This window comes from Colius striatus, chromosome 2 (assembly GCF_028858725.1).
Source record: "Colius striatus isolate bColStr4 chromosome 2, bColStr4.1.hap1, whole genome shotgun sequence".
Taxonomy (NCBI): domain Eukaryota; kingdom Metazoa; phylum Chordata; class Aves; order Coliiformes; family Coliidae; genus Colius; species Colius striatus.
Window position 1 is genome coordinate 20594606 of NC_084760.1, and position 26267 is coordinate 20620872.

Sequence of the window (26267 nt, forward strand, 5' to 3'; positions counted from 1 at the left end):
AGCTGGCTGCTTGTCTGAATTGGTAGTGAAAAAAAATGCATCCATATGCTTCTCCTTTTCTAGCTCAATAAATGCCAACTTAATATCATTGAGTTTGTTATTTAGCTATGAACATTCCATCCTTAAGTGTTTCCAAAACTCACAGTGGCATTTTGAACCTGCTGCCTAGGAGCTGACATCAATTTTGAAGAATTCAGTTTTAAAAATCTCTTTAACATTGTTGCCTCTTAAAACAAAGGAGAACTGAGAAAAATAGATTTTTATCTTGTTCAGGTCAAGGTATTCTCATGGCATAAATTTTGCCATGTTTATATGTGTTGTGGCAGACACATATAGTGCTCCCTAGAAGACTGGTGCAAACTGACTCAGCATGCAAGCTTTAAAATGTAAACTGTTGAAGAAATAAAGGCACACAGAATTCTTCTCAATGCTGAATATGGAGCCAAAAGGATTCTGAGTTGAGTGAGAAATTCTAAGAAATTATGGCAAATGTATTCATTCAAAAAAAAGCAACACGAGATTTCATGTACGTCAGTCAAATGTTCACTGCAATCTATATTGTTGTTCCACATCTATGGCCACAGAATAATCTCTTCAAGTATTTCATTTTTTCTTTTAGAAGGCACTCTGCCTGTCATGTTTTACACTGTTTATCTAATGTAATTGTTAAAAAGAGGATCTGGAAATTACATCTCACCAGAGATTTAAGTTACAGTGAACATCACTTTCTGCCATCCATCCTTTATAGGGAGCCTCAAAACCGTGTACAATGTAAGTGAATGAAAGGGATGCAAGTATCTGTGCATGTATGTATGTATATGAATTCATATGTATATATTCCTTCATGTATTAATATATGATGTATAATGAAAGAATAACTCTGTCAGGTGTTATGATCACAATGGTTAGCTAGATACATTGCTCTTGGTTTATACAAGCTCATCAAAAGCGAGAATGGCACCTTTATCAAAACATTAGTGAGTGTAAAGTAGATTAATGAAGTTAGTAGAATTATGCTTTCTATGAATTAGTGCATATTAAGATCTTCCTATAGGCATCTTGTTAGATTTTGTTGGTAAATATTCTGAAATAAATTGTTGGGGGAAAATGGAAATATATTAGTAAAAATTTAATTGTCAACTAAAGTGATGGACTAAAAGAAACTTTGAGATTCTTCAGGTCCATATTCAGTTACACTGTTGGACACCATCAGCAGACTGCACAGCAACTGGAGCAGTCATGGCCCAGGATGATTTGTACAGCTTTGGGAATCCAGACCAAGACAGGCTTGGAAAGGTTGTTAAACTCCACTTTTGATGTCTCCATTGCAGTGTTTAGAACTGGAAAGGTATTATTAGATGTGAACTGCTACTTCTTTATGGAAAATGAAAATCAGTATGGGACTGATTAGCAGTCCATCAATATTTCTAATCATTTTTTGTTAATTTGTTGACAGGCTGTGTCAAGAAAAATCTGAATCACTATTCTGAGATGAATAGTCTTGCGATGAACAGGATTGTTGACTTTTTTTACCTTTTCTTATGCTTTTTCTCCTGCAAGGATTAGAACTTTTGGCAGTTAGAGCTCTTTGTTTCATTTTTTGGCAAGCATTAGAAGAATTAGCAGAGAGATACTACTTTGTGTTTTCAATATGTTGATTTTACCGTATTATGTATCTTTAATGTACTTGATTTGGTGTATCAAATAACTGGCCCATTTTCTGAGTTTTCACCATTAATGATAGCCAGCAAGTTAAGACTAAGCTAATGCAAAGGAATTACAGATGCATGGTAGGAAAAGTGTGTTATTGAATAAAAGAAACTGTTCTTACTCTTCCTCTTTCCTTCTTGTGTCTTGCTACAATCTGGGATCACAATGCATCTCTATTTGCGTGACAGTCAGGCTGCACCTGAGTCTAGAAATATGCCTTTTACACAATAACAAGATTTTTCATTCTTGGATTTTGTTACTGTGATCAATATCTGCATCCCTTTCATCACCTAACAAAATTTTCACAGCACAAATGCTTACTGAGTAAGCCGAGTATGTCTTGCTCTGAAAGCCATATGCTCAGGTGTGTCTGGCCTTCCTGTGACTTCCTAGTACAATTCCATTAGACTTTAAGGATGTAATTCAGGCAGGTCATCAATCACCACCTGAGAACCACTTACGTTAGAAGGCTTTCACTTTAGGGAGCTGGTTGTAGTATATGACTGTCTTCATCCAGTTTAGTCAAAGATGACTGGATATCTTTTCTGGCGCATCTGTTTGCTGAAACCAAGGAAAATTAAGGAATTTGTGGAGGTGGGAATCTGTTTAAGGTTTTTATGAAGATGCAAGGGTTCTGGCTTGTTGCCAACCTATCTGTTGAACATTATGCTTATGTCTGTGTCAGGGATGCATTTGACTTTGCATATATCTAAATTATTTTTAAAAGAAAATGGAGGAGTAGAACTCAGACATGGGAGAATACTGAGCTGGGAGAATACATCTCAGTGGTACAAAGAAATATTTTTAGTTGTGTGGGGTAAAGTTAACAGAGGTATCTGACACAAAGATCTATTAGGCTGTCAGACAGTCTCTCAAGAGAAATGGTGGAATCCCTACTACTGGCAATATTTAGAATTTTATTACAGAAAGCACTAGAAATGTGCTGAAAGGAGCAATCATATTTGACAGGAGCGGCTGTCAAGTAGATGATCTGTTCTTTTTCATCCCTGATTTCTCTAATTGCATGCTCAAACTTGAGGGAATAACAATTTAAAGACTGTCTCTGAGTATCTCAATAAGTATTAACTCTTTTCTACTGTTTTGCTCATTATTGCATTCACAAATGAGAAGTCCTGTCATATTCAGCATTTACTTTCAATTATGCCTGTCCTTTCTGCAATAATTCCTGTACGAGATTTTACTTCTTAAGTTAACTCTTCCTGTATGTCTTTAAAACCCAAGAAGAAAATTCTGCATTACCTCTAATTCTTGCATTTTGTACATCATGCTAAACTGTTAGAAAATTACATACTACAGTTAAGAAAATGTTGTGAGTAGATATTTTCTTTTTTAATCCTGTACAATACACAGGAACATGAAGAATTTCAAGGAACATTTTAGTTCTAACTTAATTAGCAGAAATGCAAACATTGCTGCATTTACTGTAAGCAGCACTTGTATAGTAAGGTTAATCATTGTCATAAGCAAAAAAAGAAGTTCATCTTTTCTGTAACTGATATAAACTTTTTTCAGAAATATTTTTCTATATAATTAGATTCTAAGAAATATGTGATGAACTGTCTTTGTAACAGTCTAGGACATTCGGAATTTGATTCCGCAAGAGATGTAATTTATGGAAAAGCTGTGTAGTGTCTTGGCAAAGTCTAGGATATAAAGATTCTGACGTTAAAAAAGCCTGAACTCTCATCTAGACCTACTTCAGGATCAATCAATAAATAATTATTTATTTGTCCTCTGTTTTGAACACTTTAAACTTTTTTTTTTTGTAATTCCACCATTGAATTTTGTTACTGTTATGTATTACTGAGTCATGGAATCCTTAGGATAAAAAAGGGTCACAACCAATGGGATTGCAAATATAAATAACCTATGTGTTTTATTTTATTTTCTTGATATAGAAAATACAAAGTTATTTTTGTGGAACTTTTTATTTCAATGCTGCTGTAAAATTGGACAGATGTTCTGTTAATCATGATGTCTCCTACAAGTATTTTCCCGAGGGAATTCTGTTAGTTCAGAGACACAGACAATTTATAGAATTTAAGGGTGTATTTACAAGAGCCCATCGTCTCGCATTTGGCCAAGTTGTAATTAGTCTGCCTACTTGCAGCATTAATAAAACATCAGAGTGAAATATGATTTAAAATTAAATGCAATCCAAGGTCCTGTAAACCACTTACCAAAGCATTTCTGCTCTTTGCTGGCATCTCAGCATTTACTTGTGCTTATAAGCTGTGATCCAGTTTTCAAGGGTTAGAAAATACAAAGAGTTCCTTGGAATTACCAGCAATTCAAGATCTGAAAGTTTAATATTCTGGATTATTTTAAAGATTATTTAAGGTTGAAATTATTTACTTTTAAGGCATTGTGTCTAAGAAGTCAAACCATCATGAAATGCTTTAAACCATCAATAAGTTGCTAAACTCAGGCAGAAGAGTTCTCAGTCTTTCATAGATAGTTGTAATGATTTTTGCATCTACAGTAGAAGAAACCCTTATGCTCTACATGGACAGATTTCATGTCAGCTTCATCTATCGATTATTCAACTGGGGGAGCATCAGGATGCACAAGAAGTTCCCCATCTGCTTTATGTGAAATTTTGGAAAGAGAAATGTTAGCTATGATAAAAACCAACAATGGGTGTATTACAGCCCATCTTCCCTTGGCAGCCAGAGGTTGCTTTTTACTCTATTCATTTCAGTTCAATCCTTCATTTAAATGCCATTTCTGTGATACATTGTCACCAGTGCAACTTGCTACTGTAATGTATTTATCACTCACATACTATGAAAAACAATGCAAGTCATCAGTAATGTCCTGATTTCAGATGGAGTAGAGTTCATTTTCTTCATAGTAGCTGGTATTGTTTTGGATTTAGGATGAGAATAATGTTGATAACACACTGATGTGGTATTTACTGCTGAGCAGTGCTTGCATTGTCAAGGACTTTTCAGCTTCTCAAGCTGTCCCTGCCAGCAAGTAGGCTCTTGGGGCACGAGAAGGTGGGAGGGAGCATGGCCAGGACATGAACTAGCCACGGGGCTATTCCATGCTACAAGTCATCATGCTTAGTTTATAAACTCAGATGCAAGCTGACTGGAGGGATCACTACTTGGAAACTGGCTGCGCATCAGTCATTTGATGATGAGCAGAGGTTTTTCATTTGCATCACTTGTTTTTCTTGGGTTTTATTTCTCTCTCTTTTTGTTATTTTTATTTTCACTGTTGTTATAACTATTACTACTGTTTTTATTAATATTGTTATAATTACTAATATTGTTATTATTGCTATTAATTTTTTAAAATTAAATTATTAAACTGTTCTTAGCTCAATACATGAGTTTTCTTTACGTACAATTATCTCCCATATCTCACTGCGAGGGGAGTGAGTAAGCAGTTGTGTAGTACTTAGTTCTCAGCCCAGATTGAACCACAACAAGTGAAGATAACAATTATAAAAATCCTTTCTTTGGAGTTCTCAGAATCACAGACAAATCCAAAAATGCAACCTATTGCAGATACACAAAGAAGATGCCTTGAATTATTTTCATCTCCACTTCCTCCTTTACTAAAACAAGTCATTTTATTGATGTTGAAAGAAAGAGATGTTCCTGCAAGACTTTCCTGTGCAATAGGAGCTGAATAAAGGACTGACACTGAGGTTAAGATGCCATTCTATAAGGAGAGACAACGTGAAAAGGAAACTCAAACCACAGATAAAATGGGAGAGGAAATGTTTTCAGTGTTGATGGTAACAAGGTTAGGGGACAGAGGAAGTGCAAGAACTCAAGTGGATGTAAGCAGCAGCTAATTATACAGAGCTTTGACGCAAAAGTTAGAAGTTTTAATGGGACTTCATGAGCATAGGAGAGCTAACAGAAGGATTTGAAGAAATAATTAGTCAGGTTAATGTATGCTTCAATCTTGCAAATATGGAAGGAGTGAGAAAACTCTCCTTCATTTTCATTTTCATTCCATTCTTATATTCAGTACAGCAAAATGTACTTTAAAGTGTTTAAAAATTACAGAAAAAAAAAGGAAAATAAAAAAAGAAACCTGCATTTAAGAGGGTACACAACAATTTCTTGAAGTACTGTGACTTCTTGGACACCATGCAGCTGTTTGCTTCTGTATCTTTATCTTGCATACAATCAACTTTATTACTTCTGGACAGTAAAATTGTTTAGTTTGAATCATTCTTATTACCCTAATTGTTCAACTTGAGGATTCTTTAAGCCACTGAAATGTGAGGACACACGTAGCTCGCTTCTCTTCTCTGCTTTGAATCTGCAAAATCTCTATAACTGTGATTATACTGAAATTTCAGTTATAAAAATGTTCACCTCTGTATGTTTTACCACTCAGTTATAAAGATGTTTCCGGTTGCTGGTATGTAAAGAATAAGATTGATTTCATTAAGATATTGAATGAGTTGAGATTACTTCATTGCCTCTGGCAGGCACACCTATTCCAGGTTATTTCAGCATGGTAGACTATTTCTTATATTGCATTTATGAAGCCTGTAACATAGAGCTCTGATTTTTCAATTGACTAATATTCCCATTTTAATTTAAGCTTTTTTTTATTATTATTACTACTATTTATCATCTTGATGATATAGTACCCCTCTACTTGTCTTTGTGTTCATCTTCAAGAAGCTTGGTAGATCTCACTAGTGTGGGGGATATATATCATCTTCAACAAATTGACAATATCTAGTTTCTCTTTTTTTTTGACCCTGGAAGTATAGCTGAAGAATCCAAGGCCGGCTATGATAGTAGGCATATGTACTTAGGGAATAATTTAGTCAGGATTTCAGTTTCTAAGTGTAAGTTAGAATTCTGGGAATCCTGCTCTAACTGCAGGTTTTCAACACTGAATAATCCAAACCTAAAGTAATTACAGTTTTTACCCCTCTTTGTAGTCAGTAGAGAGAAATTTCCATTTGTCTAAATTACATAAAATTGAGATGTGTTCTCCTACATCTAATCAAAGCTATCCCCACCTTAGAATGACTTGAGGACTGAGATCCAAACTCATGAATATGACTGTTGTGGAAGGCAAGTCTTCCCTCTTACAGCACTCTAGAGAGGCTCAGCCAGCTCTGCACTCACAGTAGAAGTAGAGAAGGAGGTGATGGTATATAGATCCGATTGTAACTTTGGTTAAACTTTGCCATTTCTTTCTGACATGACTTAATCACCTTTCTTTGCAGAAAAATAATCAAGATTCAGTAAGTCAAAACAGCAGTATGACTAGCCAAGGGTATGAGTCATACATCTGGAAGGATAAAGCTTCCCGGATGTACTTCACCATTTTTTCTCCAGTGTTTCATATTCAGTAGATGGAGTGAGATTTAAGATTTTCCATAGCTGGTAGCATTTCATGATTTGTAGGTGTGTAGTCGGTTGCATGCCAGACTGCCCAACCCAAGATCTCTAACAAAGTGCTGTCTGAGATGCTATTCTTCCATGTCCACCCATCCCCATGCATCATTTACAGCATTCTGATTGTGGTCCAGGTTTCGGGTCACTTCAAATTTAAGCTTAGCAGCACTGATTTTTATGAGCTCAGTTTTCTCTGAGCAATAAATTCCTACAAAGGATGAACTAACTAACATACCTAAAGGTTAGTTATCTAAATCTAACACATCTGTCCTGGGCTCCATTTATGGTCTTTGAAAAGAAAGTTCTCATTTAGAGAGCAGTTCAACTTCTCCTCAAATAGGTGGCAAAAGGATGTGGGATAAATTACCCTCTAAAAAAGTTTTATTTCTACCTTGCAATTCTTATGGGAATCTACCCCTAGGTTAGTGGTAGATGACTGGCTTTTTTGCTTTCTAAGTTAACGCAATATGGATGTGTGAGAAAATATGCATCTGTCCAAGCCACAATAGAAAATAAAGTGGGATAGCAGTCATAAATTTATAGAAACAAGGAGAAGAAAACAGTGGAAACTATGCAAAGGCCCCTTTAATGGGAAACAACTGGTTTTACTTAAAGTTACAATTAGAGGTGGATTTTTATACCCTCACCTTCTCGGAGGTACAGTATTAATTTTAGTGTACTGCTTGGTGCAGCTAATGAGAAGGGTTACCCTGGTCTCTGTCTGTAGACATTTTTCTTCTTCAGGTTTTTTCCAAGTAAAGTACAGATCTGCATAACTCACTTTGACTAACTGTTGTTTGTGATTTGCTTTTTTTAAAAAAGTCTAGATATTTTGCAGTTTGCTACTACAGAAAAAGTTGGACTATCTTCTGTAAAAAACTAACTCTTTTTGACTTCCTTATAATATGTTTTGTCATGTAATACCAGGACATACATAAAATATTGTAATGCAGTTTTCATTAAAAGTATCTAAATTATTTTCCTTCTTAGCTTCCCAGAGCTGAAACCTATCATTTTGTGTGCATGCTGTGAAAATCCTATTTTCTAAAGGCTATTCAGAGAAGAGGTGATTTAAACTTGGTGCATTTGAGTGTGGGCTGTTATTGTTTGAAATAGGATTTTAACATTAAGTAGGATATTCATGTTTGAAGAGATCATATAACAGTAGATTATGATGCCCTTGTTACTGGTGATACTTATTATTTTGTTTGTATTTCTGATATTTGTTTCAGCATCTGAAACTTGGAGAGGATTTGAGTAAATCTAAATAAATAAAATAAATCTTTTGCAATGATATCTTGAGTGTTGAATCAAATTGATACTTAACTTTTTCTCAGGTAGCAGAATATAAGCCTTTTTTCCAATTATGTCCCTTTTTTCTTCTGCACCTCTTTTTCCCCTGACTGCAATTTTGTCAGTGGTAGAGTAGTGCGTATTTGCTCATTTTCAAATTAATCTTTTCTTGAATTGAATTGTAATTATTTTTTTTCCTTAATTGTTTTAATGCTTTTTAGCTCTAAATCATAATAAAACTCCTCAAAATCATTCATAATCGTTTATAAACATTGTTAGCCCCACTTCAGCTTCTGATGTGTATTTCTGTTGCTTTATCTCCAATTCAAAATCTATCACTATATGGCCAGAGCAAATCCTAGTCATTGAAAGACATGCTTTCCTTTTTCCTAACACAAGTTGTAGGTTCTTGGGATCTGAAGATAAAGAGAAAAAGAATATTCAGTGAGAATATTTTAGGCACTTCAAGGATGTGAAAGGACTTATTTTGGATCTCAAATCTAGATGCCTAAAGTCTTCTTTGGGACTTTAGGATGCTTTTGGGACAAGAGTGTCTGGGTACAATATACCGTAATAAACGTTGATAAAATGTTTGTATGTACCTCATATAAATAGTTCAATTGTAGGATGAGAAGATCATTCTCATGCAGATTTAAGAGAACATGCAGAAAATACTTTTTCTTTATTAAGGATACATTGTACTTTTTTACTCTACCTCTATTTTCCGACCATTCTGTTTGAATCATTTGCCCTGTATTGACCTGCTCTGAGCCTTTAGGGAGGCTGTTAAAATCTGTAACGTGAACCCACAGACGTGTCAGATATTAACAAGCGTTCTCTGCCCTGCTGATGCTGAACATTAGTCCACCTCAGGCATCACAAAACTGAGAGAGACAATTTGTAATTGTTGCCTTTCCTGTTCTCTCATATGGTGGGTAAGCACGCTGAAATGTTTTTCCTCTAGCTATTCAACTTTATGTAGGAACGCGCCTCACCCTCGTTTTCACAGTAGCCAAATCCTGCCCAGTAGCATACTAATCAATGTGACTAACAACTGCCTCCTGTGGTTCATTGTTTCTCTCATCCTCTCCCCAGAAGCAAGATCGTGTATTTAGCTATATGTTGAGTATATGTGTTTAACTGTACTTTTTGCATACTAATGTCTAATTAGTTCATACTAATGAAGGCAAGTCAAGCTGGTACACTTGCACCTGAAATGGAAGATAATGATGTTTGTGTGGACTTCAGATTCTGGGGGAGACCATTCCTTAGTGTCAAAATGGGATTTTCCCTCTTGCCTATAAAAGCTTTCCCTTACTGCAAGCCGATGTGGGTGCCTGAGAAGTGGCATCACCATCTGAAGTCCTGTCCTTCCTTCAAGGCATGCAGCACCCCAGTGGTGAAGTCTCACACTTGGAGTCCACGGTCACCCTCACTGCTGTGTAGGAGACCACAAGGACAGGCAAACTTGAAATGCTTGACCTAAGGAGACATAGCTGAATGCTTCCTCTTTTGAATGTTTTCTTTAAGTCAGGAGTACCAGTGAAGTACCAGTTCAATACCATTATGGAGTTTAATTAGCAGAAATAATGAAGTATCAAACTAACACTGCACATTGTATGGTTACAATAGTGCACCAGAGGGGTTGTTTATCAGATTGTTGTTATTTTGTAGATGCCTCGTGCTGTCCCTTCTACCCTGACCTACCTTAACTTTTCATAGTTTGTGACTGGGGAGGGGGGAGGATTTCTTTCTGCTGTAATTAATATTGAGTCAAATATTTTTAAGACTCCTATTTCTTTTAGCACTTCCCGTAACAAGAAGATTACTTACGACTACAAAATATTTGGTTTCTATTTAACTAAAACTGTTTGCTATCAAAATTCTTAGAATAAAAAAATTTTTTCTGTACAGCATTTCTTACCTACTCTATTGTCCTGTCATATGAAACGAGTATTTTCGCTGGATTATCTCTTTATTCGTTTATTGTCTGGTTCCTGAGCACTCTGTGATCCACAGGCAGCTACAATGCATCAATTACCTATGATTCTCTCATTAAAAATTCAGGCATTAGATGAGCTGAACCACCTTCCAAAGTTACTTGTGTCTCTGTAGCTTAGACAGACTGACAATCTTCCTGAGGCCTTTAGCTAGGACCCTTAAGATAGATGGGATATACCTCTAGAAAAGTGTTTATTAACTCATCACAGAAAAGCATACCTTTAAAAAGAGTGGGATGCTCAATGAATATAAAGGTGCACACTGTAAGTTATTTATTGACAGGATAACCATTTACAGAATCAGAGAATTGTTTAGGTTGGAAAAGACCTTTAAGGTCATCAAGTCCAATTGTTAACCTGACACTGCCAAGCCCACCACTAACCATATCGATATCCTCACCTCATTTACACATCTTTCAAATACCTCAAGGGATGGTGATTCCACCACCTCCCTGGGCAGCCCGTTCTAATGCTTGCCAACCCTCTCAGTGAAGAATTTCTTCCTAATATCCAGTCTAAATCTCCCCTAGCACAACTTGTGGCTGTTTCCTCTTGTCTTCTTACTTGTAACTTAGGGAAAAAGACCTACCCCCACCTTGCTACAACTTCCTTTCAGGTAGTTGTAGAGAGTGATCTCCCCATCTTCCTTTTCTCTAGACTAAACGTCCCCAGATCTCTCAGCAGCTCCTCATAAGATTTGTGCTCTAGACCCTTCATCAGCTTCATTGCTCTTCTTTGGACACACTCCAGCACCTAAACATCTCTCTTATAGTGAGAGGCTCAGAATTGAACACATTATTCAAGCTGTGGCCTCACCAATGCTTAGTACAGGAGGACAATCAATTTGCTGGTCCTCTAACCACACTATTTCTAATACAAGCCAGCATGCTTACTGGCCCTCTTGGCCACCTGGGCACACTGCTGGCTCATGTTCAGCTGACTGTCGATTAACATCCGCAGGTCCTTTTCCCCCAGGCAGCTTTCTAGTCACTCTGCCCCAAGCCTGTAGCATTGCATGGGGTGGTTGTGGCCCAAGTGCAGGACTTGGCACTTGGCACTGTTAAACCTCATACAATTGGCCTCAGCCCATTGATCCAGCCTGTCTAGGTCCCTCTGAGAGCCTTCCTGCCTTCAAGCAGATCTACAGTCCTGCCCAGCTTTGTGTCATCTGCAAATTTACTGAGGATGCTCTCAGTTCTCTCACCTAGATTATTGATAAAGATATTAAATAGAACGGACTCCAACACTGAGCTCTGGCAGACACCACTGGTGATGAGCCACCAACTGGATTTAATTCCATTCACCACCACTATCTGGGCCCAGCCATCCAGTTTTCCACCCAACAAAGTGTATGCCCATCCAAGCTGTGGGCAGCCAGTTTCTGCAGGAGAGTCATGGGATATTGTGTCAAAGTCTGGGTAGCCAACGTCCACATCCTTTTCCTTATCTACTAAGGGGGTCACCTTGTCATAGAAGGAGATCAGGTTAGTCAATCGAACATTCCTTCACAGACGTACTAGCATTGCTTCTTATAGATTGTTTAGTTTTGTTGTGTTTTGATATTTTTTATATAGACTATTATGATCTTATCACGGTAACCTTCTTAGCAGTGTTGTACAATCAGTATCTTTTTCCTGATATTTTCTCATTTTACCTGTAGGTATTTCTAGAAACATTTATAGAACAAATTGATAGGATATTACTGTTTTCATTATCATTCAGATCCCACTTAAATACTGTGGTTTGGACAATGCACCAAAGTCTATCAATGAATAAGCTGCATTCTTACACGAGTAACTGATTTATTTACCCTTGTAACATAGAGGTTGTTCTTCACAGTTTGAAGTTCTCATCAGTCAACTGCATGTTTTACATAACACTGAGCAAACATAGCACCTATATGTTGGTGCAAGTTACTTTTGCAGCTTGATAATATGCTTTGCTTTATCACTCTTCTAATCTGTGGCGGTCTTTTTCTCTTAGGGATACGATGATGGATATGGAGGTGAATATGATGATCCAAGCTATGAGACGTATGATAACAGTTATGCCACTCAAACACAAAGGTAAGCGTTTTTACCTTTCTGTTAATCTTTCAAATAATACTTCTTTTCCACTAGCTTTTCTTGTAAATGTCATGGTCTATTTTCCACATTAAATTCTACAAAATCTTGAAGTACTTTAAAAATATGTGAAAAGGTACTAATGGCAATCAGAGTTTATATACAGAGTTATTGAAATGAATAAAAAATGCAAGCAGCTATACTTTTAAAATTGGTGCAAATTAAGTGCTGGGATTTTTTTTTAAAGGAAGCGAATACATCTTTTTCTTGTCTGATATCAGTCTGAAATTGTTTGTGCATTTTTTTTTCTTTACTAGTGTGAAGTTAACAATGCTTTGAACAAAACCATAAATAATTATAAAAAAATAATAATTACAATGCTAAATACCTGCTACTGATTAGCATCCACCATAAAGATAAACCACAGAAGTGAACTGCATGCCTGAAGTAAGGCTGAACTACCTGTTTCCAGCCAGTTACCCTTTCAGCAATTCTCACAAGTGATGAAAGCAACCAAGTTTGGAAATTTATTTCATGTTCTTACATGTCCAGTAATGGGAAAAATTATATTTTATGATTTGTGTCACTAAAATGAGGCAACAAAAAAAGATCGCTCTTTGTGTACTCATACACCACACACTCATATTAATTCAACAGTTGGTCCATGCTTATTAAATAGGGAATAACATCTTTTTCACAGTTAAGGCAGAGGATAAAAGGGTGCTTCATTCAGAAAATGCTTTTACGGGTTGCTAAGATTTTGGAAAGGAAAATGAAATTTTAACAGAAGAGACATGGATTTTAACTTAGTATGACTCTCATTGGGCTAAACAGCGTTGTATGTATACAGAATTCTGCACTCCTAAGACCAGAGGCCCTTAAGCTTGCTTTTTGTTTAATCATCTTTCTTGAATGCTTTGCTGATGAAAAATCTTATAAGTATTACATTCAGCTTCAGAATTGCTGTAGAGTGTCACTTGAGCTGATAAAAAATACTTTGCAAGTATTTTTGGAACCAGTGAAGTATATTTAAAAGGATTTGTCACACCTAAATGTGAACCCCATCAAGTGTAATTTAACAACACTCATAAGTAATTGTACATTACTAGGTGCACCCATCATGTTGTTGTATAGGTAGATATTCTTGTTGTCAAATGTACTCCAACTTTCTTTAAAAGAATTGAGCCCATCTTTTGTTACAATAGTGAATTGTCATGGGAGATATTGCCTCCAGTGTAAAAATAATAATTAGTTGGAATTCTCTCTGCAACGACATTGCTTTCTATCATCTGAATTAACCTATAATTTCTTTGCAAGTTGATGTCCCAGGCAACTGTGACAAATATATCAAGTTTATGAAAAGTGTAGTATAATCCAACTAGAACTAACACTAATAATTTGACTCAAGAAAGAAAACTTATAGTCACATAATTTTGTCTATTAAAAAACTATTGAGTTTAGTCATCAGATATGTTTTCTGCTAATGTGAGTTGCCTTCAGAATATCTAAGCTACTTAAAAGCTGAAACCGAAACCTTTCCTTTTGAAATGTATGTCAGGACACACAGTCATATTTATCCATGTTGAATGTTGCAGAATGCCACAAGTAGTCTACTGATTTCAAGGAGAACATTTTCAGAGCAATATACTTCTAATTTCAAAGCTTTAAGAAACAAATGGATCATTAGATACGCAATTTGGATTTCTGTACCTTATTGGTTATCTAGCTTCACAGAAATGCCTCCTTGTTGTGTCAAAATAATACAATACAATGAAATAGTATGATCAAAATATTTACTTTGATGTATATATGAGAAAGTTTTATCCCAATTTCAGATCTTGGTTATTAGTATACTCCAGTCATACGAGGAAGATATATTATGTGCACAACTATCGAAAACAAGCAATACGGTTTTAAAGTACTTAGTTGTCTCATCCAGTGTGTACCTGCTTTAGCAGGGGGAGTGGATTAGATGATCTGTAGAAGTCCCTTCCAAACACCACCATTCTGAGATCCTATTAGATTTACAGGAGAAAAAATCATCACAAACTTGTAAACCATGTCTGTGCTCAGAGAGAAAAACATCATTACTGCCCTCTGCAGGGACTGACAGGAATTCTAAAGCATGAGATGAGACAATTGTAGCTAGTGGCTTAATGCAGAGATTTATGTTCATGTTAAGGGCAGAGTTTCCACTTGCTTTCTATGGCTCATTAAGGAATTAATATGGCAATTCTTAGAGATGATACAAGCTCTTGCCTGACTGCCTGTCTCACCATGCATGTTGACCAAGTCTTACTCTCCTCATTGCTTCAAATATAAGAACATGTTGGGGTGGAAGGCACAGACAGATGGGATGTGGTGAATGGTCTGAATTCAGTGTGCTTTAGGGCAGAGCACATAGTACATCATGCCTTGTTCCCCTATTCACCCAATGCACAGAGTAAAGATAGTGTTTGGGCAGCCTGCCACTACCACCCGTCTTATCTATATCTTTGTCTTCCAGACCTTCTAGCTACTTTCCATTTGCTCACAGAGACATCCTGCCCATATAGATTCCTCCCTTAGTCCTTCATTGCCCAAGAGGTCTGATTTAGACTTTTTTATAAATTATGCTCTGCCAGCAGCAGAGAAAATGATCACATTATTGACGTACACCACTGTGCTACAACCTAGGGTTATGATTTAGTAGAATGAGCACTGAAAAGACCCAAGACCATCTAGATGCAAACAAAAATAAATGGTCTACATAATTATCTGGAGATTTGTACTAAGGATCGGGGACAGCGTTGCAGGCCCAGTAATACATTTTGTATAGGCTCTTCTCTAAGGAATTCCACCGCTGCCACCTTTCAAGACCTTTGTCCTTCATGACAGCAGTGTGATTTTTAGTCTGAAAATAGAGGGATGGGGTCAACTGTAGAAGAGACCATGACAGAGTCTCAGGAGTAAACTGGAATGAAACTGACTAAAAGTCTGCTTGGCTGAATGAGCTAAGAGGCCCCCAAAGAGCACTTTGAAATGGACACAGTAAGCAACTTGAAGGAAGAGAGCAGCACGACCCTCACTCCGGTAAGTACCACCTGTACCTTACTATGTTTTGGGAGACTTATGTTAGGAAGGAGATAATTATGGACTATGGTTAATACAATATGTATTGCATTAGGTATGTATTGCTTTAAATAACAGCAGCTGTATTTCTAAAACCACCTTTTTCACTCCTCATCTTCCTGTCTGATAATGACAACCCAGAACACAGGAGGGAACCTCAGGAAAAGATTTAAATTAACCACTAGCTGCCCTTCTCAACTATGTTTGTAACCATTATTTGCAATGGAGGACTACAGGTTTAGCTTGTTTTGGAAATTTGCACATACTGATGTCAAAGTATAGTTTTTAAGGTAAATACAATTAAAGCTTTGTCTGATGCCAAAGGGAACAAGAAAATAACCATTTGAGTGGGCAGGGGAAGACACCGGATCTGACATACTTCCCATGAGCAGTGTTGCACTGCTCTTTGAATTCCTCAGTGAAATCTCTTTTTCCTCTCTTTCTCTCCTTTCCATACAATGGGAAGATGACTTTCAGTGATAGGTACATCTTCCTGCCTAGATGTACTAAGAGATACTCAGTAGTTGTTAACTGTTAACAGTTAACTCTGTACACTACTTCCTAGTCACTTGGAAGTCAGGCAGAGAAAACTCAAACTCTTTCTGCCAGCTAGATTTAACTCTTAAATCTCTAGTCTGACAACTTCAATTAAAAACATAAATCTTAGACATACTATTTAGAAGTAAAAGTCACTTTCTGGATATGATTGCCAACCCTGCTTGCCACCATTGCCCATTCACATGTGTCAAGGGTGAGGTGCAGAAGGGAGGTAAAGGAAAGAATTAGCTTGATATTCTCAAACAGTAGCATCTCATCTCAGCAATCAGTTAATATCCATCTAAGTTTTCCCCTCCACTTACACTTGGTACGTAAAAAATTGGAAGAAGTATATTCTAGTTGTCTAACATAATTAAGGCTTAAAATCAAATTACTGTAATTGCACACTTGTTTAGCTAGACCCAGTCCTCACTTGTGAATCATTGTGTCAGATGCTGCCCAATTTCTATTATCAGCGTAGACATCATTCCTTTGCAGGACTGAAATGTTATGCTTATTGTTCACTTTTTGATTATTCTTAGTAGTTCAAGCATGCTGATATTCTCAATGGCTTCTTACTCTCAAACCATATTGGAATATGTGGTGGCAACAATTTTTCCTTTCCATTCCCACTCAGATATTGATTTAAAGAAATAAAAATGGCTTTTTACAAGGTAAAAAGCAATTTCATAACTCCATACATGGTAGAATGTAACTCAAAAATGGTAAAAGTAGCAATTTTCAACTCCTCTATAACACAGAAGATGTAGGAGAATCTTATTACTTTTAAAAATATAATACACTTTTTTATTTTCTTAGCAGGAACTTTTAAGTCTGTTGAACCACTACTACTGTCCAGGGTTCATGGTCTGAGAACACTAAATCATGAGGAGAAAAGGATGAAAAGTTTTGTGAGAGGATCCACAAGATCTGCCTCTGGTTACTCAATGGTTGCTAGAGCATCAGACTGTAAAGCATGACCAAACTCCTCAGCCAAGACCAAAGGAAAAAATTTTGTAAATTGAATCAGTTGCTGATGAATCAGCTGAGAACTGTGATGGCCATCAGAGCCACCTTCAGCTCTGCTGCCACATCTGTAGTCATCTCCACTGACCTTTTTGTCTCTACCAGCAACATCAGTTTCATTTCAAAGATGCCATGTCTCACAGCCAAAAGGGATACTAAGGAAATATGAGACTGACTGTCCAGTCACAGCATGAGTCAAGAAGGGTTTATTCTGTTTGAATCCACTCGTGCATAACCTATCCAACTGTATATAGTATGAGGCTTGACAGGGAAAAGCAAAGGAAGTCGCTAGTGACGGTAATCCAATTTTAGGGCCTTGAAATAATTCTTGGCAAAAGTTACAGTTAATCTTGCAAGTATTTTATGTAATGCTACAGGCAACAGTCCTCTGGGTCTGCATTCCGTGATGGTACACAGATCATTTTTGGACAGCAACTTCTTTTTAATCTGTCCAGCACATACTGCAAACCCAGCCTGCAATGGCTAAGCATACAACCAAACTTCTGTTTCTATGCAGAAATGCATGTTATAGGCCATGTCATCTCTGAACTTCCTCTCTAGAAGGTTAATAGTAGTACGTAATTCAGATTGTAACATAAAGAAAGGTGGTGTTAGCATGTCTGAAATAAATCCATGATCTGAAGACTTACATATATTGTGTTAGGTAACTGCCAAAATTAATTTATCTTAGAGGAATGAAGAGAGAAAGGAAAGGTGCAGTATCAGAGAATTTCAAGTTGAGTGCTATAGTTTTAATCTACTTCAATTATACTTAACACAGAAGATACAATTATCTGTGGTTCATACCTGTAGCTATGCTGTCATGTGCAAAGTCCCATTGGACTCCTAATTCCTCAGCGCTAGTAACAAAAACATAATGAGAAAAACAAATTTCAGGGCATATACGCTGCCTGTGTCCACTTTCCTGCTGTGGCCAATACCTGCTATAACTGTATAAATGTAGTAGTACCCCAGTAACTATATGCCCATAGGAATGCCTGTCAATTCAACCTGTAATAGGCTCTGCAGTTCTAACTCATGTTTTTGTAATGATTCGAACCAACTGAAAATTTCGAGAGCATATTCAACCATTGAGACTGAATACATGACAAGTTATTGCCTTTGAAAAGGGACTTTGTTTTCCTAGTTGTTATTGTTTCTGTTGTTAAGTTCATCCTATCTACTGTAGAGCTTGTGTTTACAGCTCCTTTCTTCTGCAATATGGGTTGCTTGTACAGGGGATTTAGAATACAGATAGATACAGGAGATTACTTATTTCTGATCTGATATGCAGGAATATAACATGGACCACAGTTAAGCCCATGTCATTTATGTGGCTTACAGTACAATGATTTCGGTGCAGAAGCATGCTGCAAAATTATTTAGTAAGTAAAGCAAAGAATGTTTTATCTTGTTAAATCTCTAGGAGTTATTTATGTCAGCATTGTATATTTGCCTGAGTTTCAGTTCATGCTGGTTACCCTTGCTTGACCTCCAGATATCAAGACTTTGTGTGTACATCTGTTTTCAAAGATGACTTCTTCACAAGCAATGCTGCAAGTTAAATAACAGACTAGTACACTTGTAAAGACACTAGTGTAGAGTTCTGCTGGGCAAATATATTCTTTGATGGACCCTACTCAATGGACTATTCTCTGAAAGCTCCTTTTGGATTCAGCAAAAACTGATGGCCCTATGTTTCAGTAACATAAAATCAGTATTAAATTTAAGAGAGAATGAAATATAGCAACACAAGACTAGAGTGCTTGATAATCTCCATTACCATTGATTTTAAACCACATTAGACAAATTCCAGTAAAGAATCATGTAAATAAATTTGTGTGCTTATATGTAGATGAAATGATCAGTGTGGGAAATCTAATGGAATTCAACAAGGGCAAGTGTAGAATCTTGCATCTGGGAAAGAATAATCCCATGTACCAGTACAGTTTGGGGAATGAACTGTTAGAGAGTAGTGTAGGGGAAAGGGACTTGGAGGTCTTGGTGGACAGCAGGATGAGCAGGATGAGAATGATCCAGCAATGTGCTCTTGTGGCCAAAAAGGCCAATGGCATCCTTGGGTGGATTAGAAGGGCTGTGGGCAGTAAGGCAAGAGAGGTTCTCCTCCCTCTCTACTCTGCCCTCGTGAGACCACATCTGGAATATTGTGTCCAGTTCTGAGCCCCTCAGTTCAAGGACAGGGAGCTGCTGGAGAGAGTTCAGCACAGGGCCACAAAGAAGACAAAGGGAGTGGAGCATCTCCTCTATGATGGAGCTGGGGTTCTTAAGCCTGGAGGAGACTGAGGGGTGATCTTGTTAATGTTTTCCTATATATAAAGTTGTCAGGAGAATGGAATGCAGGACTCTGCACTTGTCCTTGTTGAACCTCATGAGGTTCCTCTCTGCCCAACTCTCAAGCCAGTCCAGATCTCACTGAATGGCAGCACAGCCTTCTGCGGAATCAGCCAGTTTCCTATAAACTGTCTTCTGAAGACAAAAACATTCAATAGGAGAGTTAGGATCACCTCCTGCAACAGGGTGGCTGTAGATCCTTGTTTCAGAACTGGCAAGCCAAAGGTTTTAATAGTCTACCATCTATGACCCATATTTACCCACAGACTTCTGCTAAAGCCACTTGCAGTAGCACAGTTAAGACTCAAGCTTGCTATGGTCAGGCAAGACCTCACTGTCAACATCAGCCTGAGCTGAACATGGCCATTTCTCAGACACATGGTTCCCTTCCAAAAAGCTGCAGGCTCAGGGAGACAACCTGGCATCAGCTCACATTCAGAGCCACAAAGGCCAAAGGTCCTCTTACAAGGGCCTCCTGGATGCTTTGTGCTGCTTCAGCTATAGTGAGCAGTAGAAAGCAGCAAAAGAAAGGACTCTTCCTCTTATCCCCTCTCCTTTCCCCTCAGCAGCACATTAGAAACACTGAAGCAGCCTTGAACCACTTCCATTTGCCACATGTGTCTGTAGTTTCTTTCCCCATCTCTGGTGCAAGAAGGATACTGGAATGTGATGTCCTCAGTGATGTCCAGTGATAGACAAGGGGCAATAGGTGTAAGCTGGAACATGAGAGGTTCCAAAGAGATACAAGGAATAATTTGTTCACTGTGAGGGTGAGGGAGTACTGGAACAGGCTGCCCAGATGGGTTGTGGAGTCTCCTTCTCTGGGGACGTTTAAAACCCACCAGGACGAGTCCCTTTGTGACCTGAGTTCCTAAGTGGTCCTGCTCTGGCAGGGGGGTTGAACTGTTGATCTTTCAAGGTCCCTTCCAACCCTTAAGATTCTGTGATTCATATGTGATTTCTTAAGGTCCCTTCTAGTTCTGTTTTGTTACCTTTTTCCCTCTTTTTGTTCATACATGACTAGGCTTACTACAGATAACAACACAGCATAATCTAACTGGACTAAGTAAGCTGTTCTGTTACAAACAAAATAAATCTCATTTTCAAATTCTGTTTTGATTTGAGGGGTTTTTATGGCTGATGGAAATTCTTTTAGGAACAATTCAAGCAAACTTGATGTTTCAAGCACTACAAATGTAAATGTATTTTTAAAAGAGTAGAATAGCGACTTTCATGTTTTTCATGTTGTGTTCAATTACAGTAAATAATTTTAGTCTGTTCCTCCAGGATGATCTCTTAATAAAGATATCTGATCTTATTTTTTCACAGGTATCATTTTCATCTAAATGCACAAACATACACATACCAAAGGCTATAATGAACCTCATAGTACAGGACAATGCAGCACTGGATGAAGTTCCTATTTTAGACTGTCTCCTTACTTATGCTGAATAGGGGCAAAATTCATTAGGGGAAAAAAAATCAAATACAAAAGTATCAAGAGACTGAAGATTTCTATTACTTTTATTTGCCATTACAAAGGAAATTAATGTCATGCCCAGTGTCAAGTATTGGTGTAGACTTCACACAAGATTGCCCTGTGTACACATAACAATAGTGTAAATTACAACATAAAACTTGGCTTGTCAGTCTTTTTACTGACATCTGTGGTCATTAGAAGAGTTATTAAGTCTGTCACCATTCTTCAAGAATGAACTACTACAAACCTTGTGCTGTGCATCTAAGGGACAGATAGCAGCAGTATTCAGATTGTTCATAGCTTTTACTGATGTGATAGCTGTCTTGGAATCAGCAGTATAGAGGCTACTTTTGTCCTTGTAGATGATGTATCAACATTGATTCATTAGCATCATTGTAAATTCAAGAAATCTAAGTAGCTGATCAGCACGTTACTGTGCTGGCATTGTACATCTGAAAAGCTTATGCATTCTTCAAAGATCTTTGAGTCAAAATTCCTGAAAAGCTTCTACCTGCATGACAGAAATGGCTCTCATATTCCATTTTGTGCAGAACCTTTTCTGAAAAATTTTTGAAGAAGAACTTCGTTTGAAAACTTTATTTGAAAACTTCTTGAAAACCTTGCCGACATCTCTGGCGTGTTTGTAGCTACCACTTGTAGTGTAGTTCAGTGTTCCCTGTGGTGTCCAAATACCTGCCCTCCTTCCAGTTGAATCCCAAGCTGTAATGCTGTGAAGGGATTTACAAGCAAAACATGGCAGAAGTTCTTGGGACAATTCTTTGGGTGTTTAATTGAAGACCAAAGAACTAGGGAGCAAATGAACAGTCTTAAGATAAATACTTAGTGTTCCTGTTGAGAAACTCACAATAGTATCCACATATTCTCTTTCCTAATGTCTTTCTGAAGAGCTTTAGTAAATGGCATTTCTCAGATTCATATGTTCCAGTGCATTCAGAAGGAAAACACTGAGATCAGTGATCTTCCTTGAATGTAAAATGAGTCTAATAAGTGCTTAAAGCAATATTTGGATACCTTTGTTTAATCAATCAGTCCACTTATTTTTGACAACCTGGTTTGTAAAAAGTTCCTGCAGACTATTCATGGAGGGAACTATCCATAGTTAAACAATTTTGTCAGTTTAAAAGTTATGGCTAGACGGGACTATGAAAAATCATTAATTTATTTGGTATATCATCACATGATTAAATCTTTTGGTCATATGATTGGAGGTTTACCCAGTTCTCTCTCACTCTCAGAATATATTACAGTACATATACACATAAATATAATCCAAATGACAATAGGTAAAGCTGTTACACTAGTTCTTTTTAAAATGGGATATGCATTATTATTTTCTCTACTGTGCACTCTTTCACTTTTTAACCAGTATGCATTGTATTTATACTTTGTCATATTTCATTTTGGCTTTGTGCTTATATCCACCTGTTCATAAATAAAGATTTCCCTGTATTTTATTTCCAAACTGTTGAAATCAATCAAGCCAGGAAGCCTAGAATATGACATTTTATGTATCTTCACAGCAATCCACTTAGGGCATTCATCATCAGAAACTGTTTTCAAATGCCACTTCTCATTTATTTGATTCAATGAGCAAAATGGAATAAAATTTCATTGCTCTGAAGTAAAGTTTTTCCTCTAAAACTTGGTACGATACCTAAAATTCGGCATCATTTCCTTTGCAAAAGCTATGTCTGCAGGCATTTTTTTATTATATTCTGAAATAGTCATAATTCTGTGTCTATGAAAAAAGTACAATGGAATGGAGAATATTTGAATAGAAATCCCCACGTGTCTGTGGTTGTAGTAAAGAATCGGCAGATTGGTTTCCATTTCAGATTTCGCAAAAAGTTGAGAACTCAGAGTCATCTTGCAGTTATGATGGCTCTGTACTCCTATGCTTGTATAACTCTACTGGATTCACTATTTATTTTATTTTTTAATTCAGATCTTCAGTAGCATGAAATGAAACATAGGAAAATCATCAAGACAGATTGGATCTAGTTTAACTTCAGGCATGTTGTAAGCTACTAAATAAATCCAGGGTATTGTATTGGAGATATTCTCTGTTAAAAGTACTATATGCAATCAAACTTGAGCTTTCAAAAAAAGGATACTTCATTCACTAAACTGTTCACTATATTCTTCCAGATGTCTTCAGTAAAGGACTACATTTGTGATTTATGACTGAATCCTGCAAGAAATTCCTTTATTCAAAAGACTTCTCATCTTTCTTATAGATATAATGCTCTGTTAAATAGAGATGTTACAGTAAGTTTTAGATTCCTAGGAGGATTATTTCTTTATTCTCACATTCCCACTACAAAGTATAATTTTATAAAAATTGCATATATTGCAACTCATGTGAATGAAAGTCTTGCTCACCTGTCTTCCAAGAAGCAGCGTACTACTTTGTGTAAATATCTTTTATTTCATGGCCAACTATGTGTTAAATCCTGCTAGCTCCCTCCCTTGTGTAGGAGGGAGAAACATTATAAATGCAGTCTTACATAAAATGACTGCAGCAGTGTTAGACAGGATCCTGTTACCATAGAAGCTGAGTATTTGCTTGTATCAATTATCAGTGTTGAAAGTTGTAAACTCCAAGGATTACTCAACAGAAATAATATTGAGAAAAAGAGAAATAACAGGAGATAGGAAGCTAAGACCTCAAAGGATCCATTTGAAGAAGTGAAAAAGAGTGGGAGTTGTCTAAAATATCGAATCTGACCTCTAGGAATCCCTATGAATTACCCTGGCTGGGAACTTGACTCAAGAATCTGTTGCCTGCAGCTGACTCAGCCTGAGATAGAACTAGAAGGAGTGCTAAACTTTAATTTATCTGTGTCTTTCTAAAATATACATGCTGATTGCAAGCTGACAAAGTCCAGGGAAATCCTCTTCAAAGAGTGGCAAGCTTAAAATACAGTATTGGTTCACTCTCACGTTGAGTACCACAAGAAAAAGACCTGAATCTCTAGTTTAGACCCATTCAAGTATTTCACAAAAGCAGTCTGATTATTATCTAATGGCTGAATTATAAGTCCAGATTGGTATTTTCTAAATTGACTAGCACTTTCCCAAACATTTTCTAATGAGATTCTCATAATATTCTAGAATCATAGAATGGTAGGGTTGGAAGGGACCTTCAGAGATCACCTAGTCCAACCCCTCTACAGAATATTCTCTACCAGTTTAAAAGTCCAACTATTAAGAAAGAAAAATAAAACATGTCTTTAGAGAAAAAAAAAATCAACAAAAAATCTTAACAAAATCTAGATCAATAGGTATTAGACAAAGGGTTTCTTATGATCTTTCAGGATAGACTGCAGAACACACTGCACTTATACAGCTTCAGTGTTTTAAGGCGGTGAACCCTTATACCTTTCAGCTTTGGCTTTAGCTGACCCATTGTATGTCTGCAACTGCATTTTTTGCTGCACAATTGGAGAATAAAAAGATGCATCTCCTACCAAGTGAAAGCTAGGAACAAAAAGAGATAAGAAGAGAAAAAAAACCCCAAAAAAACAAAAAAACCAAACCACAAAAACAATAAAATATGAGGAAGCAAGGAGTACTCAAGTTCTTGCAAGCTGTAAGAGCAGTTGGTCATGTTGCTAACTCAGGGTCTCTTGCCAGCAGCTTTCTGCAGGTGGAGGAAGAGATCAGTCAAAGGCTACTGCAGTCTGTTCGTTGATGTCATGATTTCCTGCACCTAATGATATTGATTTCTGAGTGGTGAACACCACACATCCCCCTGGTGACTGTTGACCCAAGAGTCAGGGTTTGGTAGCCCCATTCTCTATAGCCCTTTGGGTAACAAATTATATGGCTTCCTATGGATGTTGACACAGTCAAAATGGAATTCATTTTTGCTTAGCTACCGTCAATTTGAAAAAGTCACATTTAATAAGAGGTTAAAAGCCTCTGTTGGCATTTAGATTTGAGAAGGTACCTCAGTGGCCCTTTATCTGTTAAATTAGGGGACTTCTTTTATGTTCTTATTCTTGGAACTGATCTGGTTTTATCTGCATGAAAAGAAGACAGCAGAAGCTTATGAAACCTTTGATTCTAAATCTTTACAAGTATCAGGTTCAAAAGCACTAAAAAAAAGTTAATTATAAAATAAGCATAAATAGATTATGATGATGCAGATTAACAATATATATATACTATAAATCTTCTTATCCACAGATTGAGGACAGAATCATACATCTTTCTTGCAGAAATTTCATCGGGATAGAGAAAAAATACATCAGGGCTTCTCAGATTGCAATCCATTTCAAATACAAAAATAACTACTTGTAGGATTTATATATATCAATTCTACCATGAATGGCACTCGTAGAAGGTTACTAAAGTCTCTCGGTTTCAGAAGTCTGTTGTTATAGTGCAATGCCTTGAAAACTTATGAGTAAAAGCTGAGAAGTTGGTAATGAGTTAATCTCATCTGCTTTAAAAAATGGATTGCCTCCTGCTTTCAGGTGGGTGCATGTACTTAAGTAAATTACACTTCATGTTTCTTCAAAGTAATGAATGCTAATGACAGATAATGGTGTCTTGTTTCCAATTAGCACTGCCAAGAGGTTTCTAGAGCTCATGATCACCATATTTTCCAGGAACAGTCTAAGAACTTTAAAATTATATAAACAAGTTTTATTTATGCTGAGTGCATTTGCTGATCATTTCCTTCCACAGCTGGGCATAATGTGAAGAAACTACATCTCTCTGTAGTTCAATAATTAAAAAAAAAGATTGCATGTAAGTAAAGCCATATTCTGTCATCCATTTTTTATAAACATCATTCATTGTTCACTTTGCTAAAAAACAAGAGGAAAATGTTTACAACTGAACGCAGGTAATAGATTATGGTGAATATGCAGAAAGGTTTAAAATAGAGCAGACTAATAGACACATAGTCTGACTCATGAATGTTTAATCAGATACTTCGTACTAAGAGATAAATTTTCTTCACTTAGGTGTTGTTCAAAACACTTTCTAATATGAGTTGACATGGGATTTGAAATTCCATTTTGGCTCAAACCTATGAGAAATATGTATTATCCAGGGAAATAAAGTTGCAGAACTTAGATCACATATATTGTGCTATGAATTATGTGTTTTCAGAAATGTGTTAACTATTGTGCTCAGAGACATCTGAGCACAATATATATAACAAATCATTTCCTTTCTACAGTTAAAATACAGCTTGTTTCTTATTTTAATTGCTTATGTATTAACTTTGCATTCTGTTCATAATGTTCTGTTT

The 26267-nt window shown here is 36.8% G+C and overlaps 1 protein-coding gene across 1 annotated transcript in view; it reads left to right on the forward strand.

Annotated features, from left to right (window-relative positions):
• KHDRBS2 (KH RNA binding domain containing, signal transduction associated 2) overlaps window positions 1-26267 on the forward strand; it is a 358378-nt gene that overhangs the window by 313466 nt on the left and 18645 nt on the right. The window contains exon 7 of the mRNA XM_061990173.1: window positions 12395-12477. Coding sequence (XP_061846157.1) covers window positions 12395-12477 — 83 coding nt within the window. The remainder of the gene's footprint in view (window positions 1-12394; window positions 12478-26267) is intronic.